The following is a 19485-nucleotide window of genomic DNA, read 5'->3' as shown; positions in this document are numbered from 1 at the left end:
TTAAGGGATCATACCAGTGTTTTTACATGTTTGCTTATATTTTACACAACTGTTGATCATTCATCCAAAGCATACCATAGATTGGGGGTGGGATTATCATTGCCTTAAAATAAAACTGGAAGTGTAGACTGTGGATGCCAAAAAAACCGAATCTCACATTTCAGAACTTCCCATCAGAACCTGAATGCACTACCCAGAATAATTGATAATGACTTGAAACTTAAACTTTGATGAATATAATTAAATTGTAATTAAAAAGGATTAAATGTTTACTTTGATTTCATTAACTGCAGTGCCTTACAGAAAATGAGCTGAAGCAAGGAAAAACACTGGTGTCTCATTAAAATCAGCTGACTGCTCACACTATTTAGGGCATATTTGCACAAGCATCAGCAACTGTAAAACCAGCTACCCGTTATATATCTCTTAATTTGCTGTAAGAAATGTACGATTCTTACAGATATCTCGGTGAACCCACCCCCGTAAAATCCCAGATGCATGACCGATGTTGAAATAAGTGTGTTAACCCCAGGGCTCCTCTTCTTCTGCTCCCATTCCGAGAGGTTTGGGTTTAATGCACATTTCATCTAATGTTACCGGCACAATGATCACATGAGAGGAAAGCAGCAACTGTCACCTAAGTTAGTTCAGAATATGCAAATTATATCCGTAGCCCTTTGTTTCCACGGTTGGTCGGGGTAAGTGATTAGCATGCAATTATATTGATATTCCTCTGGTTGTAATGAAATGGTCTCGGATCTCTTTATTAAATTATAATGCTCTTGTCTGAGTGCATGCATTGTGCCATTTTTTTTGCATAGCATGGCAAAAAAAAATGCTTGTTCTCACACTATGTGACCAAAAATATTCAGCCAAGTTTAAATCTGAAGTACAGTGTTTTCTTTTTCAGTATGCTGAGCTAGTTCTCTCATAATTGTGGTATTGAGTGCACGGCCACCGATTGATTGGTCAATCCCCCAAATGCAGTGTATATTTTAATCCCCTGCAAATAGAGTGAGTTTAGTGTGCTTATGAAGTCCTGGTTTTGCACAATAAAACACTGAACACCTCAATCTCACCAGGGATTCACATCTTTAAACTGCTTCCCACACACGCACACACAAACACAATTTTTTACTTAATAAGCTATCTCATTTCAAGCCTCAGAGAAATACATTTCACTCAGTGGCTCCTTCCAGCTCTGTTTGTGGTTGAATTGATTCCTCATTTTGTTTAAAGAAATGCTATTCACTCAGAACGCAGAACCTTTTCCGGTACTGAAACCTGCCAAGAAGAATGGATGCTTTAAACTGCATTATAAAAGTTAACATGTAATTACTGGATGTCGCAGTTTTGCAGTCCGAGTCCTGGACACCTATGATTTTAACATCCCCAACATAGCCTCTACACTTGGCCTTAGAGAAGAAAGGCAGCAGATCCATAATGCCAGTCAGAGTAATTGAATCCAACAGACAGTTAATGGAGGGAGTGTGTTGTGTTATTGTGTCCGGGGACGGACGAAGGAGAAGAGGAACAGTGGAGAGGGAGAATCTTTTTAGAATTCTATGTGCAATACAACATGTCCCTCATGCTTTGTGTGAGGAGGTGACCTTACGTCCGCATGTTCCACGTCCCCTTCTTCCTGGTGATCGGTGTGCAGAACACGGCCTGCAGGAATACGAGCCCGACTGCAGACAAAGGTCACACAGAGGAGCCATCGGTTTCTGGTGCATACAGAATACACATGTAGACATTGAGAAGGACAAACGCAATCCAATCAAAAGCATGTTGCATAGATTTACACAGATTTACACTACCTCACCTATGGCACATTTCAGATGTCACCAACAATTGGCCTCAGGTTGCAGCCCAACATTATATGTAACCTCTTTATACGGCAACATAAATAAATCATAACAGAAAATATTTGACTTTGAGAGGATGTGATTTAACAAATGCAAATACACAGTTGCAACCAGAGACAAATGCACACCCACACAGCTAAATGCACATGCGCAAACATTCATGCGCCAGAGGCTTGATACACAGAGGCATAAAACCATACACAAATACAAACACATGTGAGCGCACACACTGCATTCTCCACAAGGCCATTGTGCCATTTCAGTTGTCTGTGGTTCCCAGGAGACCGAGCTCATTGACATTCCAGCAAATCCAACATCCTGATGGGGTTGACAGGAAGAATTATAGTGTGTCATCACAACCGTGTCAACGTAGATGATTCTCAAGGAGACAGCTTAGAAAAAAGCTTTAAAGTAAGAGCAATATGACACAAATGTTGCCATGTTCACGATGCTTGTGAAATACGCCTATTAATTAGGCTGCTGCAGCAACATGAAGCGATCAGATGATATATCTGTATGAAGTTTGTCAGCAATTATGTAGTCTCTGTGGCAAATATGTGCTGCCATAAAACTGGCGTCAAATAACATTGGGTTTGTTAATGTGAAATGCTGCTCTGTGTCTTACACGGTAAATGCGGTATATATATGCCATATATGTCCTTAACGCGTCTCTAAAAGCTGCAGCTGACAAATTGAATCACATTTCTGCGCAGTCTGAACCTTTAAGACTCGGCCCACAGGCATATTAGCATGCATCATGTTAGGGGGGAAAGCTGCTAAACAGCCTTACCTGATGAGCCCCTCAACTCTGCATAAGCAATGTTTCCGCTATCACCCACTTCAGCACAAACTCAATCCGTTCCTGATGCTTAACACTAACCCAATCACCCTGCGCTAATGCCGTGCCACTTCTGCTTAGGATAATAAATGCGAAATGTCCACAACTGACCTGAAGACAATCAGCCAAAACAGGCAGAGCGGGGTAAACATGGGGAGGTTCATAGGGGAAGCAAAGCAACTCGGGGAGAGTGAGGTGTAGAAATGGTGCAGGATGGGGAAAAGAGATGAAGCTGTGAGGGTAGTTTGAGAAAAGAGGAAAAGCAGCTGGTGGCTGAACGAACAGGGGCCGCATGTTGAGAAACCAAAAAGAAAAAAAGATTAAGAAAAGTCCCATGTTCGGGGTGTGAGGAGGATGTGGCAGATCTGCAGAGTAGCAGGGATTGCAGTCGCTGGAGGAAACACATAAACGCTCCTGAGTCAGTGAATCCAAATGAGCTCCAAAGATCATCGCGCAATGGGACATTATCATCAGTGACAGTGTTATTCCAGCCTATTGATCTGTTCCCACAATAAACTGATGGCATTTGAATATGCCAATACGTTGATCTCGGCGAAAGTCAGAATGATTTGCTTTGGTCTCTGCAGAAGCTCTCACCCTGAGGCCACAATACAGGATTCCCACACATTTACATTCCCTTTGTTCCTGCCCACAATGTTTTAAAATGTATGTTTGATGTGCCGTTTAATCTGTACACAGTGAACACACTGTTCTTTGCTCCGTGCTGACATATCTGTCTCTGTTCTCTTTCTTTTTATAGGTTTAGCCCTTACGAGTGGTACAACCCGCATCCATGCAACCCAGACTCGGATGTAGTGGAAAACAATTTTACGCTGCTCAATAGTTTCTGGTTTGGAGTTGGGGCTCTCATGCAGCAAGGTAGTTGCCTCAGTCTGTGGCTGCTGTTGCTCTTATGGAGCTGGAGCTCTCTGCATCCCACTGTCTCTGAGGGTTGGGGGGGTTTTTTTGTCCAAGCCGCCGGCAACAAAGAGAGATCTCTGGGGTTCCACTGCTAGGAAGACAGAACTTAAACTAAATGTGCATGTAATGTTTTTATTTATTCAATCAATTTAGCTCATAAGAGCATAGATAGATATACTTTTATGAGAGGTATAGATTTGAATACCACTTAAGTAGAATCAAATGACCCTTAAAACAGTGAATTACAAATCAGATTACAATTTATTTTTTTTATCAACAGAAGTTCAAATTGCTAATATTGTGAGATGTATTCAAATATGATACAGTCTACTCATATGTTCTTTATCATGATAATGATATCACTATAATACCCAGCGTCCTCTCCTCTTGCCCTTGGCCCATCAGCACCTAGAGAACAGTGGGGTGTGGAGTCAGGATGTGAGGTTACCTTGGGTACATGACTCTCTGGCCCAAACAGCCTGTCACTTCTCCACGCTGTCCTGAACGATCGTTATTGAATGTCTTTGATTTGATGGGATTGATTTATGCAAACACCTTTTTCTCTTTAAAAAGTTTTTGGTGCTCCCTGCATTATTTAAAGCATTAACTTGTGACTGAGACAAGATAATTTCACTTCTTTGAAATCCAACAATCATCTTGTCTAAAGAACTCTCTCAAGTGATTTCATCTTGAAGCAAGTGGTGCATCTGCCCGGTGCTGAAAACTTGAAGAGAGTTCTTGAAACAAGTTTGACTGTTTTTAAATGAACTAATCTTATCTTGTTCTTGCATTTTAAAAATGAACAATGCCTCCTGCCACCTCCCTCACCCCAGGCTCAGAGCTCATGCCCAAGGCCTTGTCGACACGAATAGTGGGAGGCATCTGGTGGTTCTTCACCCTCATCATCATTTCCTCATATACGGCCAACTTGGCTGCCTTCCTCACTGTGGAGAGGATGGAGTCGCCCATAGACTCAGCCGATGACCTGGCCAAGCAAACTAAAATCCTGTACGGTGTGGTGGAGGACGGTGCCACCATGACCTTCTTCAAGGTAGCCAAGTCTGCCAGTGTGTTTTATTGGGTGTTTTTACATTATATTTTCCTTTCTTACTTCTCAAAGTTATAATCATTAAGATTTCAGTCATCTATGGTAACAGCTACTTTTAGCAGCTACTTCGTCATTTATACAACACAAGAGCAACTGTTGTGTAAGTTTGCTAGGCAGCCAAACAAACTCACATTGTTTTAATAAAGATACCAGTCATTACAACAGCAATTTTTATTGATATAGCTCCCTGCAATATTAAAAATGTATCCGCTGTCCAAAAATTGCCGTGCCCTGTTTTGTAGATTAATTATTGCTGAAATTGCGTTTAGCACTAACCTTGGTGACAAATACGTTGCATTTCCTTTGACTGCTTCCCAATAAAAAAGCCACCACGTGTTTTGGCAGCTGAACACTTTTAATTGTGAACTAGCAGCAGTAGGAAATGTTCAGTTTGCATTAGCAGTATCTTAATAGCAGACAGTTATGCTGATATCCATGAAATCAAATTGAAAACATTAACCCTAGATTATTCAATTAAATTCCATACAATTTAATCCAAGAAGGCAATTGGATTTTGGGCATTAGTAAAAACAGACAAGAAACAGATATATGTACTAATTGACTATTACAAGCAAAAGAGCTGTTTGAGGCTGTGCTGAGCTGATAGTGAAGTTGCATTTAAAAAGTAATAAAATTCATAATCCAAAAAATAAAGATAATAATAAATAATAAATAGGGAAGTAGTCCACACGGTAGATAAGCATTTAATTATTTTATGTGCCAAGGTCCAAATAAAGCCCATAATTGTCCTTAAGTTCCTTGTTAGGCCTCATGGCTTCCTAAATGAATGGCACGCAAGAGGAAGCATCTAGAACTGGGGATGGAGGACATGGGTACTATCCTCAATGATGTCATGGGCATTTGTCTTGATCTGCTGCTCACAGAATGAGACTAGGCTTCAGGGGGTGATTTTGTAACAGGTGTTCACTAGGGTTTAGAGGCCGTTTCTGTTTTTGACAGTGAAGGATGGGAACCAACAAATGAAGGAGAAACACAGAAAACTCTTGATGAAGGAACTTAAGAAGATTTGTAGGATCGGTTTAGGACACTCAATGATTTCAGTTTCTTGAGGAACTATTGTTGTTGGTGTGCTTTCTTCGTTACAGCTTATATGTTTTGCACAAACTTCAAGGTGTTATCAAATATTACATAATATTTCTTATCTAGGTTTTTTGGCTGTTGTTGTTTTTTGAATCTTGTATACTTTGAATGATGGCAAAGAAGGCTTTTAAGTGTATGCATGTCTGTGAAGCCAAACACAAATTTCCACAAGAGTGGACACTTAAGATGTCTGTAAATATATGTACACTGGACCACAACATGTTACAACAACAATCATATTGTATAACCACTCGGTCTGTCCTGGGAGGCTCCCTCCTAAAATCGATAACCATCTCCTTAGTCTCGGGGACATTCAGCTCCAGCAGGTCATTCTCTCCCCACTCTACTAAATCGTTGCGTTCTGGGCTATGTACCTGTACAGACCCTGAGAGGACGACCATGTCGTCCTAGAATTGGATGGCGTCACAGTTGGAATCGATGCTCTTTAAGCCATTAGTGTAGAGAATAAACATGCATATATGTGCATTGCATCCTGTGAATACCCCATGTGAAGCTAGGCAATTTGAAATCAGCACGGGAATGGCTGACACCACCATTAACAATGTAAACTATTATGTAAACATGTATCTACAAAATGTGTAGCTGGAAAAAAGGCAGACTGTATATAGTATCAAAAATATTAAGGATTGTAACTTTAACTTTTGTCATAGCAATATGAAAGTTTTGCTTTCTGTCTTTGAAACAAAATTACTATAGCTGCAGAACGTAGGGTTGACCATTGTATTTATTCCTAATACACCACCAATCTCAATTTCGCTTCTATTCTCTGGTATCTCCTAGAAAACAAAAATCTCCACCTACGACAAGATGTGGGAATTCATGAACAGCAGGAGGCAATCTGTGATGGTCAAGAACGTGGATGAGGGCATCCAGCGCGCCTTGACCTCAGACTATGCCTTCCTCATGGAGTCCACCACCATCGAGTTTGTAACCCAGCGCAACTGCAACCTCACCCAGGTCGGAGGCCTCATAGACTCCAGAGCCTACGGAGTGGGAACACCTATGGGTAAGTAACCTCAAACCTCTAGAGTATAAACCTCTGTGCTGCCTGATGTGGTTATAAACAGGTTTTAAAAGCTTTTGGTAAGAGAGAGATACTGCAGATACCGGGTGGCAGATAACAGGTACTGTATATAGTGTGGATGATCGATAAGCCCTGAGAACTAAAAGGTTGACCTTTATTGATGGGGTCAGGGGTATAATGGTTCAACAGGGCCAGGTGTAAAAGGTTTATCTTAATGAGAAACAAATGGCTGTAGAGGTTGAATTTATGTTTAAGGTTAAATTGTGCCAGGGGCCTGAGAAACTGGCGCCGTTCGGGTTTTCCTTTAGCAGGGTTGTATTTCTTTTTTCTAGCCATAATGATTTTCTCACAGGATTATTTACAGAGAAGGGAATCAAACCTGGGTTAAACAATCACAACACTTTAATGGTGTGTTTCAGCCTACTTTGCAGTCACATAAGGCAGTGAGTGCAAGACCGTGAAACAATCACAGAAACCAACCCGAAAGTCAATTTAGTGCAATTCCCTGTGACTTACTTGACACCGTCTGAATTGTGAGCTTTAAACCCCAACAACAAAGCACTTCAGAGAGTATAAAACGATCACTAAAAAATTTTCACTCCTGCTTATTTATCCCAGCTCCTGTCAAAACATTGCATTCCGACATTTTAAGGCGCCGTTATCCTATGATGAGGCAGAGGAACCAAAACCACTTTCCACTTCCTGTAATATGATAACAATTTTGTTGCATATAAAATAGTAAGGTTTAATAAACGTGTAGCTTACAACCCTGGAGATCCAGGGCACCCAACCATAAAGGTGGTCATGGTTCCACTCACCGTGACACAGAGGTTAGAGTGGTCATGACGAGGCCACCGAAAGCACTTCGACTAGCTTTAATAGCCACATATATCACGAGTGATGTGAAGGCCATCAAAATATGGAGGATTAATTCTGGCCATCCACATCTGGACCCGGCTACTGCTGATGAGTATGGTGCAGTTATGGATCTGCAGGGATGCCATGATTGCCGTGGTTGTAACAAAGCGTGATGCTGTGAAATATAGTCCCACTGTGGCCCCATAAGTGCAGAAGTACTAACACTGATGCCCTTGAGATGGACACACAGACAGAGTTAGTGAATCAGCTATAATTTCATTCATGTGTTGACGTAGTGTATCAAATACTGTATATGACTGCAAAATATACCCCAAAAGGCTTTAATTCAGCAATAAATGGGGTTTTTTTAACGCATAAACAATAATGATTAAAGATGTCAGCTTTCGAAGTTATTGCCCTCTAAATCATTTAAATCTCTCATGCTGATGTTCATTTTTCTATATTTCTGGGTATAAAGTTGATCACAGCCTCTAAAATGTTTCTTCTGTAATAGAAGAGGTCTTGAGACAGTTACTTGCATTAGTGATTTAAACTGAGTTCTGTTTTCATGCCAGCAGTCCTCTTGGAATACTAGGAATATTCTTATTTCAGATGGCTCCTTGTTTCATGGCCACAAACAACATGAAGACCTCAGCCTTCATGTCAACCTCCGGCTTATAACTTTTGCCCCTGGTTAACACTGTTTTGCGGTGCATTCCCTGAAGGGCCATTACAGCAATAAACCAGAGCAAGCTGTAAAATAAGCCTTAACCTTTTAGTGCCTGATGGTTTTAACATGTCCTTTTCCCAAAACGCAAATGCATCATCTACGGCTATTGACTTAAACTGTGATCACATTATTACTTGAGGCCAGACAGTGTGGGAGTGATGGATGTCCTCTAGTGTTGAACATCTGTCAGGTAGTTGTGTATGCACAGTGTGTCAAGCACAGCGCTTTTCCATTTGCCCGGGCCCCGCTCTCCATATCCTCCTCTCTAAGGACCCATCCTATTAGCATTTATCCAAGGCCTGCTTTGTTAGGCCATCATTAATCATTTGAAATATGAGGGGAGCCTGAATCGGGGGACTCGGATACTTGATAGATTTCTCATCTTCAAATGAAGCAAGCATATGCTTTTTACATGCACGTGCACATACGCGACTGCATAGTCAGAGCTGTACGTACATGCACAGAATGGATTAATGTATCAAATGTATTTGTTTCAAAGTGTGCACGTCACAAAGACATATAGAGACAAAAAATTGACTATTTATGATCAAAGAAGCAAACACTGATATGCTGTTCAAAAATCAGTGGCACTTTTCTGTTTTTGTATTATTGTTCACTTTGTCAGTCTAAATACGCAGAGAGATGGAGATGAAAGGATGATGGACTGCAATTTGTAAATGATAGATGAGACAGGGGGAATCATGGGGCTGACAGGTAAAACAGTTGGAAAGCAACAGACAAAGTGATTCCTTCCTGGGGCCATAATGAGTTCATTTCCCCCAGAGTTTTTAAACAAAATGTTGTTGGGTTTGTAAAATTATTTCAATCAGCCCACATTATTAAAATTGTACATTTTACTACTCTTTCATCTATTTTAAGTCACTAAATAAGCAGATGGAATGGAAATGTACAACCAAGCTTCATTATGTATGAGTTCTGTAATCATATAAATCCACTAACAAGCTTTTGAACCAGTTTATTAATGAAACATGAATGCTCACAGTAAGTGTTAATCATTCCTGGCCTGGTTGGGCAGAGAGTGTGCAGTGCGCCTCGGTCGGCCGTGTGTTGTGTGAAACACGCTGTGGATGGGAGAAGAACACCCCCCCACTCGGGTACCCTGCAAAGATTACTCCTCCTTTGATCAAACCAGCACCCGCTGCGCCTTAATGCCTTGTCGCTAATTCTGGCGCCTTCCCACCGTCGCTGGATTTGGGTTCTTTTACTCATCATGACATTAACATGCATAAAAACACAGTGATAGAGCAACCCTATCTCAGAAACACACATTTAATCCCAACCACTTTCACCCATGAAATGTAGAATCCACTGGGCTTCTCTGGGTTTTTTTTTCCTGTTTGAGCGCACCATTTATGGCAAATGAAAGCGTGTGCAAACAGCAGCTAATTCGTCAGAATAAACAGCAGCTCTGCTACACAAAGCCAAGTCTTTGTTGCCAACTCCCTGTGCATTATAATTCACACACTGCAGAGAGGAGTGAGAATTTTGGAGTCACTCTGTGAATATAGAGATTAGTGGGATTTGAAGAAGGACTTACAAAAAAACTCCCTCTAAGCAGCCAACAATAGCATGACAGGTTATATGATCACATGCCAGCCAGAGCGTGTTTCATACAACCACCACTGTTGGTTATATATTCACATCTACTCGACAATAATTTAGCAAGGCATAATCAGGTTTTATCATATCCTGCTATTATCTACGCCCACTAATCTCATGTTGTGTCCTTCGCAGGATCTCCTTACAGAGACAAGATCACAATAGCCATTCTGCAGCTCCAGGAGGAAGGGAAGCTGCACATGATGAAGGAGAAGTGGTGGAGAGGAAATGGCTGTCCTGAGGAGGAGAGCAAAGAGGCCAGCGCTCTGGGGGTGCAGAACATCGGCGGGATCTTCATCGTGCTGGCTGCAGGACTGGTGCTGTCAGTGTTTGTGGCAGTAGGGGAGGTGCTTTACAAGTCAAAGCAGAACGCCCAGCTGGAAAAGGTACTGGAGTCTTTTCTTATGCATGTTGAGAATGAAGTTAAATATATTTTGCCATATATTCTTTGTATTAGAGATTTGTTGTTTCTATTTGGAGGAGTTTTTGTTCTGTCTTGTCTTCTCGTACGCACCTGTCGACCTACAGGTGTGCATAACTTCTGCTCTTTACCATTTTTAAGGTATAACTAAACTAAACACATACATTTAAGCAATTAAACCAAATATCATATTCAACACAGCATACATACTATGTTGTACATTTGTAGTGTTTGAATGCTTCTTGTTTTTTGCAGGTTTGGGAATAAGTTGTTGATGAAACAAAACTCACATGACTATATGTACCTGAGTCCTTGGACGCTGCTAATTTTCCCTCGTGTCCATACTGGCCGTGAAGAGATCCCTTGAACTGAAGCTAATATAGGGTTTCATCTGTCTGAGTTAGCCAAATCAACTGGGTCTTTTAGGTAGTAGACTAGTCTCTTAAGCACAACATTCATTCATTTTTGCTTGGATGGAGGACTGTGGATTTTTTCCCCCATCTCTTAATTTGAAGTTCCATCAGGATGTGATCTCTGCTGGCCTGTATGGATGACAGGAATTATCACAGCGACCAAAAGCTGCATATGAGTGTTGTTTATGAGACAAACTTGGAACAAACTTGGAGACAACAATGTGAACTGTTCCTTTAATTGTGAGAATTGTCTGAAAACCAAAACATTCAACATTCAGTGCAGGATATTTGCAGCCTTTTTCTTTCCCCTCTGGTTATGTTTCTTTCTAGCCATGAACTGAATACATTTCAGACTGTTCTATCTGTGCTTTATTTTAGTACTGAGTGCACATGATTCATCACACAGTGTGGAGTATGCTTTTGAGAGCTCTTTAACTCTTCCAATGATGTTTCCAGATAATTGTAAAAGTCCTTTTGATAGCGTGTTTTAATTATTTACAATTACAGAATTAGCACAGTGCAGCGGAGTATTATTTCATTGCAGGTCTGCATATGTTTCAGAGCACATCTCAGCTATCATTAATCATAAGCCGCAAGACTGGGTCACAGTATTCAGATAATTTGCAAATGCCACAATCTCTAGGCTACCAAGGTGATACTAATTTACATGCAGACGAACAGCCTCTCCTTCTCTATTTTCTTTCCCTGCGAATCTCCTCCACCCTAACGTCACCAGCTTTTATTACCCCCTTCATTCTGCTTTTCTCCATCACTCTAATCCCGCCTCAATGTTTTTCACCGTTTCTTTTTCCCTCACCCTTCCTGGGCCTCACCACTTCTGTAATCACTCATCTTGAGTATACAAAAATATCTCATTCATGCGCCAGCCAAATATATGTAAAAAAATTGAGAGAAACACAAAAAATACCTGCTGTATAAGCCACCTACATATATCCATCTCACACACCTACGCGCATACACAAACAAAAAAATAATAGCTTCATACTTTACTGCTCTCCCTCCTCTTTCACATCTCCTCTCTTCCTACACCCTCTAAGAATTTGAATTAGAGTTTGCATAATCAGAGATTGAATGTATGGGAATTTTTCTTGGCACATTGATGCAGAAGCATATTGACATTTATAGGATTTCACACCACATACATAATGCAGGGACAACAGAGGCACATATTTACTGATGTTACATAACATGTGTCACTCTATCAGGGGGTGATTTATGTTTTAAAAGAAAGAACCAATATTTTGGGATTTAATCTGCTGAAGCGGTTATTTTGTACTATATTCAGTATTGTTATATTGGCTGCTTGCGCGGCAAAAATTGTGAGGAATGTTTCCCTTTTGTTCTTGGCAGGGTGCAAAAGGCTCTCAAACTGCATTCACACCATTTGTAACAGTAAAGCTTAAAAAAGGAAATCTGGGACACGGGCCTTTTTAAATGAAAGCCTTTATTTAAAAAACAATGTTTAGGAGATAAATTAAGATGTTGGACTTACTATTACACTAGTCAGTGTAAAGCCTTAACTTATTTAAAAAAATGTCAATCAATCATAGTCTGCTGCTACATATATGAGCATCTTACCATCTAGCTAACCACATTTTCAGCTTGTTAATGATACTACTCAATTAGCATTGTAAGACTTCCCATTCAATTCTTCCTTATCCAAACGATGGGTACTTTTGGTCTGGAACTGTTTTTATGGTTTGTTTTTTCATGTTCAACATATGAGGGTTTGGATGTGAACTTACTTTGGCCAAGTATCGTTTTATGATTTAAACACAAAAACAATGTTGTAAAAATGGAGAAAAAACAAGGATTAAGAACACACCACCTCTTTAGAAAAGATACTTTAAAACAAGAGAATTAGCTGATTATGGACATGGACAGCCCCACCAAAATGTTACCAATGAAAGCATACTGTATTTTTAAAAATTCATTTTCATGAGTTGGGTAGGCTAGAATCTCTATCATACAATACATATCAGCAATGAACCTATTGTCTAGCCGTTATTTAATATGTTTTTAAAAAGATAATATGGGCTTATGGTTATATTTTGCGCAATTGCATTGATTTGACTAGTGTGGCGAACAGCATCGTGCCAGATGTAACTTTTCCCTCTTTCCTGTTTCCTTCTGCAGCGATCATTCTGCAGCGCCATGATGGATGAGCTGCGTGTGTCACTGAAGTGCAAACGTCGTCTCAAACAGAAGCCTCAGCCGCCCGTCATTGTCAAGACAGAGGAGGTCATTAACATGCACACGTTCAACGACCGCAGACTTCCAGGAAAGGAAACCATGGCATGAACGTTAAGCATACCCCGAACACACACCTTGATTAAAAACCATGGAGGGGAGACGGGGTCAAATTAACGCTGACTTAACCACGGACTGAGGTTAGCAGTCAAAACAGGATTCCTTATTGAACCCACTTGCTTATGTAGACGGATGTTTCCTGTGGAAATATAGATACCTGAGCAGTGTCACCTCACTGTGACGTTCACTTTTTGAAGGGAGCTGGAAAGGAACTTAAAAATATGTAAATTGAAAAGGGATCCAAGCAGCTTTGGGTCAAACCGTAAGTCTGGTCCACACTAGAAGTGGACTTAAACATACACACATATAAGTAACACATATATGCACACACGTACACACACAAAAACACACACACATTCTCATCTGACACACTTTACACCTGTGCAGAAGGGAAAATTCTATTGTGACAGTAACAACAGATGTAGTTTTTATGTTGATGTCAATGCCCTTTTGTCTTACCTCCATGTGTGTTTGACCCCATTGGTCCCTCCCGTCAGTGGCTTGAGTTTCTTTCAAATGATTTAAACAAACACTAATCTCCCACCAACAAAGGGAACGGTAGTCAGTGCCAAATGGTTTATTATGAACCGATGTATAAAAGTGATATTTGGTTTGGAATCATCTATGCTGACTTGTCGAATACTCATCGTTTTCTTCTGTAATGCCTTTCTTGTGCCAAAGTTCTGCCATTGTGAAGAACTTTCTACCATGCCTAATATTATGTTCAAAGCCTCTAAAAGCAATGTATACTGTCAAAGTCCTTATTCATGTTCGTCCTTACATGCGGTTTGCAGTTTTCACTCTGTATCACTTGTTGTTTAAAAATGCAGGATTTCTACAAAAATGTTTGTTTTTGTACAAGAACAAGAAGTTTTGTAGTACTTTGTATCATGGTAGCCCCTCCTGTGGACAAAATATGTAGCAGATACCAACTCAGCCCTCAAATTCTGTCAACTGGTGGTTATGGGGCTTCAAACTCTGCTGTGTAGGGTTCATTTCCCTCATCAATCTGAGATTCAGTCTTTTGTCTGTCAGTATCATGGGGCCAGCTGTACATACTGTCTGGGAACAATGTGGTTGTTTTTGGTGGGTAAGAACAATGAAACTGTAAACTAAGTGGTGCTCAAAGTAGTAAAGGTGGTGACTCATTCTGGAATTCTAGGAACGGTGCAGCAACAAGTGTGGTTTACTATCTGTAGCTATGACGAGTCACCGTAAAACACATAGTAAAACATGCAAATGTTGCTTGTGTTAAAACATAACTATATTTACCAAGCTACAATTTTGTTACCAGGCTACATTTTAGCCCTAGTAGAGTGAAAACAATTCAAGTTTTGTCATGGGATCTTTGACAGTATAAAGGAAAACTGCTGCACTAAGAGGAAAAAAGGTTACTTGAATTCAGAAAATTATTTAAACTAGTTGATTTGTTTGAAGAAAAGGGTTGAAATAATCTCACAGAACAGACAGATTCTGTTTTAGAAAAAAATACTTTGAAAACTCAATTTTTGACAAAAGACATGTAGATCTTTGCAATTGTGTCAGGCAGTGAAAATTAATAACTGGCTATAAATAAAACAACATGTCAACACAAGGTCCATTAAGTATCTGTTTTGGAGCATTCATTCATATCATATGATCCTCATCATCTACTAAAGTTTGCTCAGTTGCCATGTAAAGTTCTAATTGTATTTGTCAGCTCTTCAAGCTACCATTCCAACTTGGCAACTCTTATCTGATCATGCGATATGATCGAAAGCTCTAGATCGGCTACTAAGTGGTGAGCTTCTTTTCTCACCTGCTGTCACCATGGGCAGGAATGAATTTTGCCGGGCGACCTGTGAATGTATGTAACAGTACAACTGCAGTAAATGTGATGTGGATGTGATCAGCTGCTTTGATGCACACCCTGTATGTCTCAACTTGGCTTGTTGCTTCACTTATGTTCCCTGAAGGGGACTTGAGTAACCCATGGGGGTGTGGTTGATGATAACCTGTGATCATTTATCCACTGTCTTCAGATTCTTTTCACAAAGTGACACAATCACATTTGGCCCCACAACATTTGTTGTCCGTTAACTCTGTCCCATGTTGTGAAATGACAAGCATACTTTGTAGATTACTTCTTCACAGCCCCGGTCTTCTCACATTACTCAGTTAGTCATCGGATCTGTTATTCCAGGGGTTTCAGAGACCAAAAAAAAAAAAACACGGCCTAATGCTGTACATTTATGGATTTAGTCAAAGACCTATTTTAAAACACTCACATATACACATTATAAAAATTGACAGGGAAGACATAATCCTGAAACTCGTTGCGGTTCTACAAGTGTTGCTTGTCATTTTCCACGCAGCTAGTTCTAGTGGTGCGAGCTGAAGTGATTGAATACCTGGAAACATTGATTAAAAACCTCTTCAAAGGCTTGGCTGTCCTATCGAAAACAAGCTCATGGAATTTGACATCGATGCAAGGTTTTACAAATAATGTCATTAAAAATGTCATAATTGTAGTTTTGCCTCATATTATTCATTCAACTATTTAATTATTTTGGGAACAAATGAACTGAAAACAGGATATGTTTTAGTAACTTATTTTACTGATGCCAAGAAGAATGATGTCTTGCAATATTCTGAAATGTCAACCTCTTCTTATTGATTGAATGAGGAAATTAGGTAATTGCTAAATATTAATCAAATCATGATGGTAAGCATGTTGACCAACTCTTTTTCTGACTGGTCCACCTATCCACCTGGCTCTGTATAACACTCTTTGACTAAAGAGTTTTCGAAAAAAAAAACTGAGGTCCCAGAAATACAGATGACCGTGAGTATATAGAATACACAATGATATTCGGGAGGCTGCACAGCCTGACAAAAAGGTCCTGAGAATGTTCCACGCCTCCTGACTCTCAGATTTTTCATTGTTTATTGTTATTTCCCTCCCACAGGCGGCGACAGGCGGGCCATCAGACAGCTCTGGGTTTCTGACAAGGTTCTCTGGGAGTAATGATGAAAACTGTTTCTGCAGCCCGAGCGCTATCGCCACAACACAAATAGCCACCCTGTCTGCCCTCCAGATTGACAGGGAAGGTCAGAACATGCGTCAATGCCTTCAGCAGGGACCATTTAGTCTGTCACACTTATTTCCATCATATTAAGTCCTCTTCCTTCGTTTCCTAAGTGGTCATTGGAAAGGTATCCTTGGATAACATCTTGTTCATTAGCAATTAATGGCCAAGATTGTGTTGTGGACTGAAAATTGCTTTCTGAATGTGACTTTGGTTTGTCATACAGATATTATAGGCCAAAAGCACCTGCCAAGAAAGATTTTGTGAAGGAGGAAATGTATTCCTCTGCTCATTTCCCAGTGCTTTTAATAATTCTGGATACCAGATTAGGAATCATTTAAATCCTTTTTTCCCTTTAAACAAATAACAGTTGATGCACCTAAAGTGACCACGGCAGGGGTGGGTGATATAATGATGACATAAATTGGCAGATTTCGGTACAGTTATTACTGTCGTATTTATAGCCTTACTGGCAATGGAACAAAGTAATGAACAGGACTGCTTTACGTCAAGATTGGATTTTTATGTCGTTTTTGCACCATTATTTCTGTCACACATTCAATGTGTTGATTACCCACAAGAAATACATTGCTGTTCTGTTATTGTATCCACAGTTTTTATTTGCCACATTAGGGCTCTATGGCAATGTAGTTTGGTCCAGACTGAAATATATCAAAAATGATTGAGATTGTAAATCTCAATTATTGTATTGTATCGTAATTGTATACAATTTTGTCGTGATATTCATGGACAATGAATCCTAAATACTTTGGTGACCTTCCCTTTGTACCGACATGCATGTCCCCCTCAGGATACATTTGAATAACTTTGATCCCCTGAGTCTGCAGTTATTGTCAAAATTGAATCAATAAAATTTAAATTTGTCCAACATAACATGCCGATGCACAAACTTGGCAAAGCAGGTGTGACTTTGGCTCCATTTCTCCTACAGGGTGGAAAAGAAAAAGAATCCAGCTGTATAATCCTCCACCTAAAAAAAAAAATCCAGAAGTTTTTGAGAACAAAGGGGGGATTTCGTTAGTTGTAGCCCCATTACAGTCACCACAAAGCAGCAAGCAGCTTAAGTGCACCAACAGGGCAGTTAGTTCACACACTCTGTGAAGTGTGTAAAGTCTGGGCCGTACAAAACTGTGGGCTTTCGCAGGAGGCTGATGTACCTGACATAGATGATATATTGTCTTCATTACCATCTGCAGACAAAGCCGGTGTCTCAGTAGCGGCGTAACGTCGCCGGGTGAAGCAGAGATTTTAATGGCGTCGATCTCAAGTTATGGTTTGCTCTCATTGCAGCGAGGCACCGCAATGTCTATTTGATCTTGAGGTTTAAGTTTGCATAGTTTCACAGCACCCAACACCCACACATTGACGTTGCACGCTAGATTGCTTAGGCTGAGTTATTTGTAATAGATTTATAAAAATGTCATGGATTAAAATGTCTTCGAAATGTCATAAAAAACTAATAGTATGGTAGACCATTAAAATACCAAACAACATATAGAATAGTATGTCATTAACGTTTTATAATAAAGTCATAGTGTAGTCAAAATGTCATAATGTACTATATCATAAAAATGTCAAAGTATATTATGTAATAAAAATATAATTAACTAATTCAATTATAACATATGATAAAAAATATCATAGTTTCATGATTAAACAAGGGCATATGAAAGTCCTGGTAAGGACCATTCCACATAAGCATAAACTTTCCAAATGTGTCCAAGTTCATTTCTTTTTGTTGTCAAAGAATATGTATATGTCTTTTGTTGATGCTTAATTGGAACGACATCAACTGACAGGGATACAAAATGGACCCACGCTGTTGCCTAGCCATTTTACTCCCTTAAAATATCTTATAGCATGTCAAAAGAAGTCAACATATATATCATTTCATAAAAACATAATGGTATAGTGAGACAAGACAGACATACCAGTCATGAAAATGTCATAATAGGCCATAGTATAGTATGTCATTAAAAGTCACAGTATAGTACTTATGTTACGCAAATATTTTAGGTCATAATATATGTCATAAAAATGTTGTAAAAGTATATTTCAAAATTTAGTCATGAAAAAGTCCTAGTGAAAAATATAAGCACTCAGAAAAACGTTATTTCATTTGAAAATCGTAGTACAGTATGTCATAAAAAAGTGACACTATAGTAATAATAAAAATATCCTCAAAAGTAATTTCCAACAAAAGAAAAAAATATATATTATAGTACATCATAAAAATTCTAGTGTGTCATGTAAAAAAGTTGTAAACCATAACATGTAATAGTATAATATGTCATACAAAATAGTAGATAATTTAATTTGAATGTCAAGAAAAAGTCACAGTATAGTATCCCATTAAAATGCCAAACAAGTCATGCTATCGTATGTCATTAAAATGTCCTAACAAAGTCAAATCAAAAGTCATAGAAAGGTAAGTATAGTATCTGTTTACATGTCATAATATATTATATCATGAAAATGTCATATAACTAATAGAATATTATGCTGACAATAGTCATAAAAAAGTCATAGTGTTTTATGTTAAAAAAATCAGTATAGTAGTACTATATATATCATGGTATGGTATATCAAAAAAGTCATAAAAAGAGTATAGTATCAGAAAAAATATTCACAAAATGAGCCGTAGTTCAGAATGGTAAAAAAACTGAAATCAGTCATAGTATTGTATGTTGAAAGAAAATAGTATAGTATGTACAAAAAGTTATAGTATAGTGTGTTGAAAAAGTAATATAAACTGTATATATATTATAATATATGACGTATAAAATTAAATAATCATTGGAAAAGAAAATATTCAAAAACGTAAAAAGTTATAATATAGTATGTCGAAAAAAAATAATAGTTCAGTATGTTGAAAAAACGTACAGTATAGTATGTCAAAAAAGTAATTTAAAGTTATATATGGTTACCTAATATTAATTGTATTTTTTGAATGTCATATAGAAGTCATACTATAGTATGTCAACAAAGTTTAAAAAAATGTTATAGTAAAGAATATCAAAAAAGTCATAAAAAAGAGTCATAGTATAGTATATCAAAATAGGTAATAAAAAAGTATTTTGAAAGTCATAAAAAAGTAATTGTTTACTAGTCATAGTATAGTATTTCAAAAAAAGTCAATATAGTA

The 19485-nt window shown here is 38.8% G+C and overlaps 1 protein-coding gene across 1 annotated transcript in view; it reads left to right on the top strand.

Annotated features, from left to right (window-relative positions):
* The window catches only part of LOC129107634 (glutamate receptor ionotropic, kainate 2-like), a 52223-nt gene extending 38981 nt beyond the window's left edge, over positions 1–13242 (top strand). Inside the window, exons 12-16 of the mRNA XM_054619152.1 lie at positions 3464–3582; positions 4458–4675; positions 6635–6860; positions 10222–10472; positions 13078–13242. Of these exons, the coding sequence (XP_054475127.1) occupies positions 3464–3582; positions 4458–4675; positions 6635–6860; positions 10222–10472; positions 13078–13242 (979 nt within the window). The remainder of the gene's footprint in view (positions 1–3463; positions 3583–4457; positions 4676–6634; positions 6861–10221; positions 10473–13077) is intronic.
* The last annotated feature ends 6243 nt before the right edge of the window (positions 13243–19485 follow it).

This window comes from Anoplopoma fimbria, chromosome 18, assembly GCF_027596085.1.
Source record: "Anoplopoma fimbria isolate UVic2021 breed Golden Eagle Sablefish chromosome 18, Afim_UVic_2022, whole genome shotgun sequence".
NCBI classification, from domain to species: Eukaryota; Metazoa; Chordata; class Actinopteri; order Perciformes; family Anoplopomatidae; genus Anoplopoma; species Anoplopoma fimbria.
This window is presented reverse-complemented; position numbering and strand designations above follow the sequence as displayed.